Source organism: Patella vulgata, chromosome 8, assembly GCF_932274485.2.
Source record: "Patella vulgata chromosome 8, xgPatVulg1.2, whole genome shotgun sequence".
Lineage (NCBI taxonomy): Eukaryota > Metazoa > Mollusca > Gastropoda > Patellidae > Patella > Patella vulgata.
Window position 1 is genome coordinate 23,656,911 of NC_065886.2, and position 11,087 is coordinate 23,667,997.

At 36.6% G+C, this 11,087-nt stretch overlaps 1 protein-coding gene across 1 annotated transcript; it reads right to left on the reverse strand.

Annotated features, from left to right (window-relative positions):
* Positions 1-1,393: 1,393 nt before the first annotated feature.
* LOC126830302 (lachesin) lies at positions 1,394-9,818 on the reverse strand. The gene is made up of 7 exons (XM_050560673.2): positions 9,640-9,818; positions 8,224-8,330; positions 6,783-7,044; positions 5,496-5,656; positions 4,605-4,806; positions 3,131-3,364; positions 1,394-2,820 (listed from the first exon to the last, which is right to left on the reverse strand). The coding sequence occupies exons 1-7, from the start codon at positions 9,716-9,718 to the stop codon at positions 2,696-2,698; spliced, it is 1,170 nt and encodes a 389-aa protein (XP_050416630.1). The 5' UTR covers positions 9,719-9,818; the 3' UTR covers positions 1,394-2,695.
* Between the last annotated feature and the right edge of the window lie 1,269 nt (positions 9,819-11,087).

Genomic DNA, 11,087 nt, shown 5'->3' on the forward strand with positions numbered 1-11,087 from the left:
AAGATCATGATAATCTTGTTTACCTCATGTGTGACCGTAATGGAGGTATAGTGGCTTTGTTCTAGAAAATACTTAAGACATGTGGACATTATGTGGGTGTTCAAATAGAAAATGACTAACAATATGATTCCTACATAACAATTAACTTTTATTGTTCTACTACAGAACTGTATTTTCAGGTCTGCCATTGAGTCAAGTGGCGTGGTTTCGATTCCCCGGTTGTACGTGACAAGGAGTAGGGTCACCTATCCAACTTCAAGGGTTTTCTCCGGGTCCTCCAGTTTCCTCCCACTGCTAAAGACCCCTACGCGCAAGTGAATTATTGAAAAAGAATTGAACCATGTGTTAGTCCTGATATGTCCTAGTTTGTGTAGAGTGGACCTTAAACCCCATTTCTCTCTCTCTACTACAGGACATTTATCATTAATTATCAACACAACACTCAGTATAATGCCCTCTATGTATACAACTCTATAACACCAATCATGAGATTATGTGACTTCTATATTCTGTACAGACCGTAGAATTTATAATTAAATAATGGAGGTGGGTCAAAGCCTTGTTTGAAAATTGGGTTTTGAAAAATATGCTTTTTTTTCGGTGTGCAAAATGACCGATGGGTCCGACCCTGTTTCGATCGTTTTCTATAGCCTTCATGGCCGGCATGATTAAAAGGAATGGAAGCTTTTTGAACCTTTATTTGTAAATGATTACTTCTTGTGACCAAATTTTGACCTCTGTTAAACAAAACTAAAAATGTCTGAAAGTCAAATTTAGAGACAGAAATCCTACACAGTATTCATTAATAGACCAGTAAGAGTATGTGGCCTCTCCATAGTTAAATCTGTAGTCAAATAGACCCGTAATTTTCACTCACGAACCCCAATAGACATTTTACAAATCTCTGAGTAGCCCTGGGGGGTTGGATGGATGAATGGTTAGCGTGCGCGCGCTGTATCATAAAGTCTGTCATTGAGTCGACTGGCGTGGTTTCGAATCCCTGGTTGTACGTGACAAGGAGTAGGGTCGCCTGTCCAACCTTGTGGGTTTTCTCCAGGTCCTCCGGTTTCCTCCCAGTGCTAAAGACCCCTACGCGCAAGCGAATTATTGGAATAAAATTAAACCATATGTTAGTCCCCAAATGACCTAGTTTGTGTCGAGTGGATGTTAAACCCCATTTCTCTCTCTCTCTCTTACTCTGTTCTGTCAGCTTTCCCACTTTGATAAACCCTATATGGGCCATCTTAATCTAAAAAATTTAATTATGAAACTCTATGATCCAGAGGTATTGTTCAAGCTTAGGACTAAAATGAGGTCATTTGACCCCAATGACAGCCCACTTGACAAACCCTCCCCCTCGATTTTAGATAGAACACAGGCGTAAAAAAAGAGATTACTAAAAAATGTTTAATTGCATGATTTAAAAATCTTGTTATCAATATAAACGATGATATTACAAAATGAAAGATATAAATTCTAGGAATGATTCAATTTAATAATAAAACTGATTAAAAGAAAATGATTTTATGTACACATTATAGGGTATTACTATATGTTCTAAATCTTATATGAAGGAAAAACGGATAAATTAAAAACAAATATTTCCATCTCGACACCAGTGATCTATGAGTATGGAATATTGAAAACTCTAAAACAGACAATACAAAAATCAAAAATTAAAAAATGTGAAAATTTTCAACATTAATTTCTAAAGTGTAGATCTATAATTAGGAAGCACATAATTATGTATAGCATCCATATTTAATACTTAAAACATAGTATGCCAACACCAAATATGCTTGGAACATGTTCAAAACAGGCATTTACAAAAGATATTTTTAATAGTAGATGGGAACCTGTCCAATTGTAATTACTCCAATTTATGGTTAGGGAATATTCTATTTTTTTATATGCAATGAATGTTATAACACGGTAAATCAAATATTGATGTGCTCCAAACTCGGAATGTTCAAAACCCGGAATAAACAGAATGAATAGAGGATGACAAAAATTATACTAATTGCGATTAGTGAGTACAGAATTTTAGCAACTTTACTTAATGCTCACTGATAAGAGAATACAGAATTTTACTAACTAAATTTCCAACTTTCTAACTGCAATAAGTGAGGATAGAATTGTATTTACACTAATATGAATAATTAGCATATATCTTATTGAACTGAAAATAATGGTTTCTAGTCTACAGAACATTGTATATCTTATGTTTATAATAAAGTGGAGCACTTGTAATTAGAAGGCTGATTATGTTTATATAAGAGGTTTGGTATATATAAAAGACTTGTTATAAAAATATATTATTATACAATTGAAACATGATATTTACAAAATATACACCAGGTACTGATTTCTAAGGCCGAATAAAAATAATATTCTGGTTCTCAAACACTGCTGTGTCACTTAAAATAAATAAATATCCTCATTGACATCTGGAATCTCCTTCTGTTGAAGGATTATCTGGGAACCAAAATAGTTTAAAATATAGTTTAATGTTGAATAATTTTCTTGTGCTCATGTATTTATATCAATGTTGAGATGTAGCAGTTTCCCACTGCAAGACAAATCAATGGTAATATTTTTCATATGAAAGCTTATAGCTAAACTTTAAATATAATTCTTACTAAAAAGAAAATACTAACTGTATCAGAGAACATTATACAGGTTCATGTACATGAAATTAAAATTGCATAGACATAAAAATTGAAATGGCAGTAATTGCCATGACAACAGCACTAGAAATGTTGATGGTGTTTGCATCTGCAGCCAAAGAAGGGCAGTTAGGTCCCTGACATTCAGTGGTTTCTGAAAAATAGTAAATTTATATTTAGAAAACTCACAAATTTGGGTTAAATTCAAAAGTTTCCCCATTTAACCTTCTCGCTATAAGATGATGCACACTTTTCTAATGGCGCATACATCATGGCATGTAAATGCCTGAAGTACGTTCCTTGTCTCAGTACAATGGTGGAATTGAATTTACTATAAAAAATCGTACTACAACTTACCATATAGACGAATGATGGAACATTTACCATTTGTATTGTAATACAACTAACCATATAGACAAATGGTGGAACTATAAATTTCTCATATGTATCGTAATACAACTTACCAAATAGACGAATGGTGGATTGGGCTTTACCATAGGGATTTTCTGACGTACAGAAATAGTCGACAAAGTCATTAGCTTGGACTGTTTTAACTTTAAGGGTGTACCACTGTTCTCGTGCATACAAATTCTGATTATCTGTTGTCTGTTTGTTGATTTCAAATTTATCATTATCATTGACATCTTGTAGACCACCATTCACTAATCGCTTCCATTTAACAGATGGTTCAGGATAACCTGAAATAAATAGAAGAGTTAACTAGTAATAGATATAAGTGACTTGTCTTATAATGGGCTATCTCTGTCCCTATTAGAGACTGTCTGGTTTCCAGTTGTCAGATTTGCTGCCTAGTCATGCAGAGAGAGAGAGAGAGAGAGAGAGAGAGAGGGGGGGGAGAGAGAGAGATGGGGTTTAACTCCACCCGACACAAACTAGGTCATTAGGTCATTTCGGGACTAACACATGGTTCAATTTTACTTCAATAATTCGCTTGCGCGTAGGGGTCGTGAGCAGTGGGAGTAAACCAGAGTACCCAGAGAAAACCCACAAGGGCCTAGTCATGCAAATAGGGCAAAAAGTTGAAGTCCACCCAAATACTAGGATTCTAATTCTGAGCCAATGGGATACAAAAGAAGGCCCCTTCTAAGAGATCAGACATCAAAATACTTTTAACGATCTTCTAGTCTTGATGATTCAGTCCAATAGTCCAGAATGTCATCATTAAAAATTAAAGCATCAAGCAGGATCATCTTCTCAATAACATGATTAACATCACTTGACTTAACCTATGTAATCTTGGTACTAACATATTGTACAATTTTATTTCAATAATTTGCTTGTGCATAATGATATTTAGCAGTGGAAGGAAAGTAGAGAACTTGGAAAAAACCCATGAGGTCAGGCAGCCAACCCCTACTCCTGGTCAGGTACAAGTGAAGCACGGGATTAAAACTCTACACTCCATGACAACCCTTATGATCCAAAGCGCATCTGTTAGAACACTCGACTTTCCTCTCCTGATAATAAACAAATTTGCTGTTTACAACAAGGGAGGTAATAACTTGTTTAATGCCTATTAGGATTTGCAAAATGGATACTAAGGCATTAGCAAGTATGGTTCTGATGACAGTCTACCACAGTGATTCTCAACCAGTGCGATCTTCCTAAGTGTGCCGCGGAATTTTGAAAGGCACACTAAGAAAAAGCGAAAAACCACATGATCCCAATTGAGTATTTGCTGATAAGTTCATAGATGTGTTTTTCTTTATTTAGTTTAAGACAGTCTATGTTTCTATGACTAATCTCTGTCTACGGTTGTATGCCGTCTGACTTGCCATGTTTTTATTTTGTAAAATTCAAATATTTTTCATATATAATCAGCCAGATGTGCCACTATTTTTTCGTGTTTTCCCAGGTGTGCCATTGGCAAAAAAAGGTTGAGAACCACTGGTCTACCATATAAATGATAGTAATTACCTTGGACTATACATTCTAGCTTTGCACTGAAACGTCTGTTCTGAGCTTGACCAACACTATCTTGTACAGTTCGACTTAATGGTGCGTAAAATATTAAAACTTGAGCTAAATGATGAGCTGGGGGTTTGATACTGTTGTCTGCTACACAACGATAAACACCTGCATGCTCTACCTGAACATTGATCAATTTTAATTCCGCTCCCTGAAAATGAAACAGAAGTTTAAAGTTTCCAGACCAGAACCTCATAAAGTTACATGTAGTTCTTTAAACAAAGATAGCCACACACAGCATGGAAATATACCCACACAGCAGCCAGGTCTATGACATTAGTTTATCCAAAAGCAAAATTTGGATGTTCTCCAAATTTGATACGGAAAGTATCCTTCAAGAAATTTGTTCATAAGCTTGAAAGAATTATATTAAAAACAGTAGTCTCTGCTATGTAAAGTCACAGAACGCTTCACATAAAATTTGAGAAAATTATGTTAAAAACTGTAGAATCTATCCTGTTCACAGAATGGTGATTATCGATAGGGTTTGTCCTCTCATGACCCCAATAATTCCCATCAAATTTGAAAAAGATTTTGATCATGTGGTTTTCGGAAAAAGGGGCATTATGTCTGGGCGTATAAGGATAAGCCCCCCCGCCCCCAATACACTGTGGTAGATAGAGACTTCAACACCACTCATTTTGGGACTATGATTAAACCAATAATTCAGTTGTTTGTAGGGATCTTCTAGAAGATAGGGGAAAACAAAGTAATATAAGAAAAACCATGATGGAAGGCAGGCAATCCCTCGACCTGCATATATAGTTAACAGGCATTATAATTTATATGATAAATGCATGACAAGTATAATATCATATATATTCTGATACATGTACATACCCTAGACTGAGCTGATCCACTAGGTAAATTTTTACCATCAGACCTGACCCATGTGATGTTAGGTGCAGGGATACCAGAGGCTGCACAATTCAATGTAGCATTACTTCCAGGATCCACTTGTAGAATGGTAGAGGTGTCACCAGGTCGTATCGTTGGCGCCACTGAAAGAGAAGGTCCAGATTAATGACTATCATGTCATTGAGAAGAAAATAAGCAGTATCTCTGCCATAAAACTTGACAGATTAAAAGCTCTGAAAGCCATGTAGTGTTATTTCTATTTTTCGGACAATACTCCACCAACTTAAATGTTCTTAATTTGATCATTTAACATTTGTGACTCATCACATCAAAACGGGTAGGCCTGTATTGTGCTAGCACTCATAATTAAAATGTATGTCAATTTTTGTTGACACTCAGATCTTCACAAAATGAAGTCTGGAACACCCAAGGAATGTGATTATGTACATACATGTAGTTCAATATGACCAAATTGCTACTCACTACCCATTTTGATGTGATGGGTCACATTTAATTGAGAAAAAACAAACAAATATCTACAATAGATCACAGATTCAGTTGAATGAAAAGTTGCCCATGAGAAGATTTTACACAACATTTTTAGGTAAAGCTGGCTTGCTTATATTGTTGTGACATTTTCATTTCATCATATTTTTTCTAAATAATGAAATGAAATTGAACCATATTGGACTGACATTTGTTTTAGAGATTCAACTTTCACAAGGGATTCCAAATTCCTCAAAAGATGTTTAGCGATTTTAAAGGAGCTTATCAGCATTGATGTTGGTCAAAACAAAGCATTGAATAGGGTGTACATGTACATCCTGCTATATTAATTAGTGATAGGGCAAGCTACATGTAAATACTGTTTACAGTTAATGATAAATTAGGTTGATATTATATCATGCTCTATCAATTAGTGATGGGACAAGTAAGGTAAATTGATGTGTTATATTAATTAGGGATGAGACAGCTGAACTGATATGCTTTACCAATCAGTGATAGGACATTTAAGATAAATTGGGTTGATTTGATATGCTTTAGCAATTAGCAGAAGTACATGTAAGGTATATTGGGTTGATTTGGTGTGTTCTATCAATTAGGGATGAGACAAGTAAGGTCAAATGAGTTGAATGTATGTGCTCTACCAATTAGTGATGAGGCAAGTGAGGTAAATTTGGATGATCTGATGTGCTCTATCGTTTAGTGTTGGGGAAAGCTATAAACTGTAATAGAATAAAAGATGTGTAAGTTGAAGATAAACCTTACCTTGTACGGTTAAAGACCCCAGTTTTCTTGGAAATTTCGTATGATCAACAGCTTGAATCTTGACAGAGCATTCATACTTTCCTGCATCTGATTCTCGTAAACGACGAATAATCAACATGTACGTCTGCCGATCTTCCGTTCTTCGTTGCTCGACTTCATACTTTTTCAAACCACCAATACTAGGGTTAATAGAGATATATATGGATTCATCTCTACTAATGACTTCATCTGCTTGTCCATCCTTCTTCAGTGTCCATATCACCTACAAGATATAGTTATATAGTTGGAATGGAATGGGGTTTACATTCATTACCCGACGGAACCCCTGGTTGTTGTGGAATTATTAGTGCAAGAAAAACGAGTATAACAACTAGGTTTTGCCTGTTCCCCAATCCCCTCAGTTCCTGAATAAATGTGTGTAAATGGTCCTATTGAATTTAACATACCGTATAGTACTTTTCTTCTCTATACATGTACATGTAGTTACGGGTGCAATGCGAGAGAGAGAGGGGGGTGTCTGGACAGTGTCATTTGCCAATTAATAGAATTTACAAGGGTTCTTTTACATGCACACCAATGTGTACACAGGTGGTCCTCGGTTTTTTTTAACCTGTACCTTTTGTAATTTAATACTCTGTTTGTAATTATGCTCATGGTACCCATTGTAATTTAAGCACTGTATATTGACTATGCTACTGGTACCTGTTGTAATTTACACATTTTCTGTGGTGACTCTTGGTTACCATTCACCTGGTACCGTTTGGAATTTAAACACTTTATATGGTGACAATGCTCCTGATACCCATAGTAATTTTAACACTATGTATGGGGACCATGCTCCTGGTATCCCTTTGAAATTTAAAAATTTTGTATGGTGATTATGCTTCTGTTACCCATTGTAATTTAAACACTTTGTATGGTAATTATGCTTTGGTTACCCATTGTAATTTAAACACTTTGTATGGTGACTATGCTTCTGTTACCCATTGTAATTTAAACACTTTGTATGGTGACTATGTGTATGCTTCTGTTACCCATTGTAATTTAAGCACACGGCATGGTGACCATGCTCCCGGTACCCATAGTAATTTAAAGACTTTGTTTGGTAAAATTAGTTTTAATAAAAGTTGAAATTATTTCAGTGAATGTTAAACCACAAGTGACAATTTCTAAAGTGAGTACACAATGGGATGCAGCATGTGCAATAATAAGCTTTCACATACATGTAGTGGTCTTTACCAGTGGAAGGAAACCAGATGACTCAAAGAAAACACAGTAGGTTAGGCATAATTAAAAGACCCTACACACCTGGTCACTTTTTACTTCACGAGCGAGTTGTCGAATCCATGCCATCAACTTATGATTAGATCATTCGATCACCCGCACCGCCCCCACCACCATTTCTAAGGCCTACTGCCACAAATTTAAATATGTCACTTACTGTATGTGTTAGTTTATTTGCAACTGTACAATTAAGTCGCGCTGTACGACCTATCGGTTTCACCTCGGGCCAGATCTCATCAACGATTTCTGGATCCTGAGCATTAACTGTAAAATAAAAGGTAAACTCAAATTAACTGTTATTTTAATTTGATCCTACAGTCTCCAGGGATATGATTACTGCTGATTTTACAAGAGTAAGATACGTATGAGCAAAAACACAATATTTACATCATTATGGTGGGGGCCTGCACTGAGAGATTTTGGTCTGTATGGAACATGCTAGAGTCAATTTATAGCATAATGTCAGATCGGGTGCAAAGCGCATCATTAACCCCAGGGAGCCACGGTGGCTAGGTGATTAAGACACTGGTTCGCTAGCCTGGAGGTCGGCTGTTCGATCCCTGCATTGACTGAGAAAGTTCATCAGGATTTTCCAACGGGGTTTCCCCTTGTCAGTGGTGCAAAACGGAGGGCCTGACAAGGACAACTGTCTAGTCCTTCGGATGACACGAAAAAAACGAGGTCCTATGTTTATACATTGGAATGCACATGAAAGATTCCTTGGCAGTTGGAATTCGATATAAGAGTAGGCGATAGTGCCGCTGTCCGGGCAAAATTTCCCTCATAGCACACTGTATGGCGTATGCCCGGCTTCATTAGCCCAGTATAGGAGCAGAACAGTAGGACGTTAAACCCCATTTCATTTCATTAACCCCTTCCCACTTAAAGTCTACATGAACCAGAAGCACAGTAATCAGTCGAGCAGTGACGGATCATCAGGTCACCTAGCTGATGAGCCCCTGTGACAAGATGACAATGGGGGCTGGGGCGACCTACCCCGAGAAATTTTGGGAAATTTTGACCTGAAATGGGGGTCCATGTATGTGAAGTATATCCAATGCCCCATGGGGTCCCCCTACCTAATAATTTCAATATTCATCTGCTGCCAACACTATGATCCATCACTGGTTGCAAGAGGTCCGGTAGTCGGGTTATCACACACCTTAGAACTTTTATGTGGACCGTGGTGACTGAGTTTGTTCTAGGTCTATATAGTTAACATAAAATATCAACGACCGTAATAAACTGGAGATCACAATGAACAATAACAGCATTTTGTCATTAGCCATCAGGGAGATACATGTAGGTCATTATTTTGCATTTTATTCCGTCGTTGGTCTAAAGATTGAAATTGAAGTTCATAATATATGTAAAACTATAGGATAAGGTTTCTCGTTATATTCAGACATATATATATTATATACGACATCTTTGTAATAAGCCTCCTATTACATAGATTTAAGACAAGTTTCGCTGTTTTCTTATTATGATTCACCTGAATGGCGGCCATTTTTGAATTGGCCTACACATTATTTTAGCTTGACCTAAATAACGATTAAATTAATTAACTCACCTGAGATCAAAGAAGCCGAAATGAAACACACAAACAGCACCCACTTCATCATTAATCTGTGCTTGGTCCCTAAAATCATAAAAGCTAAATTGTTAAAAGCCGAAAATATCGGTAAAATTCAAGTATAATGACGCATACTACATTCCACAGGTGAAAACAAATTCACTTCGGACTGGTAAGGCGTGACACAAAAATCACGTGACAAGGGCGACAGGGTTAAGAAAGAGAGAGAGAGAGAGAGAGAGAGAGAGAGAGAAATGGGGTTTAACGTCCACTCGACACAAAGTAGGTCATTTCGGGACTAACATATGGTTTTTAATTTTATTTCAATAATTCGCTTGCGCGTAGGGATCTTTAGCAGTGGGAGGAAACCGGAGGACCCGGAAAACCCACGAGATTGGACAGGCGACCCTACTCCTTGTCACGTACAACCGGGGATTCGAAACCACGCCAGTTAACTCAATGACAGGCTTTATGATACAGCACGCACGTGCTAACCATTCGGCCATCCAACCCCCCGGCTAAGAAAGAACTGATTACCTGGACAGCTTTGATAATCGTAATTTTACTAGTCAGTCAGACGTTCCGTTTTTCAATAATATATATCTTTCTGTTGTTTTTTTTTTGTTTTTTTTTTTTAAGTCACAAAGTAGCCTAATAATTCAATAATTCATAAAGTAAATGTTTCGGCAATGTACTTATACCAGTTATAATGTCTAAGATTGTTCATTTAGTTAGATATGTTTGTTTATTTTTTAAATTCTTTTTTACAGACAGGGTTCTCAAAAATGATCAATGTTGGAAAATGCGATGCTTCAGCACAGTCATGTATAATAGTCTAAAGGTATACATACCTATACATAATAATAATATATATAGTCCGGATATCATTTAAAAAAATTCATGTGCCTAACAGTGGCATGCAGAATATTGATGATGCTCGGGCCCCAAGACTCAAATAAAGGGGCCTAGCTCAGAAATGTTACAAATAGGACCATTTTAAATATGTCAAAACAGCGAAGAAATAAACTTTTTGTTCATAGGCCTAATTTTAAACTTGATCCAATTTCACTCTTGCAATGTGTCAAGGTGTGTCCCTCTACTTTTCGTCGAATTCCAACTGCCAACGGTTCTTTTCACGCCCACTAACTTGTACACATGTGAACTCTTTTTTTGTCCCATCCGAACGACTGGATGTTGTTCCTTGCAGTTTGATTATGACCAGTGGCAGACGCGGTAAATTGAACCCAAATCACTCTTTAATTCAACGTCAGTAATATATAACTCAAATTATAATGATACAAATTCTGGTAACTTTATTCATACACATTTTGGGTTTTAAGAGATTTCAAACCATTCGTAATTTCGTAATTTCAACCTGAAGCGCCTGGGAAGTCGAGACAACCAAATTCCGTAGAGGTGAGTTAACTAAACTTTGCGCATGCTCA

What these genes read in the sequence shown, in the direction of transcription:
- LOC126830302 (XM_050560673.2), bottom strand. Translation starts at nt 9,718, where the DNA reads ATGATTTTAGGGACCAAGCACAGATTAATGATGAAGTGGGTGCTGTTT. An exon ending in CAAATAAACTAACACATACA is followed by an intron (nt 7,045 to 8,223) that starts GTAAGTGACATA and finishes TATATCTTGTAG; the next exon opens with GTGATATGGACACTGAAGAA. An exon ending in ATCCACCATTCGTCTATTTG is followed by an intron (nt 2,821 to 3,130) that starts GTAAGTTGTATT and finishes ACTATTTTTCAG; the next exon opens with AAACCACTGAATGTCAGGGA.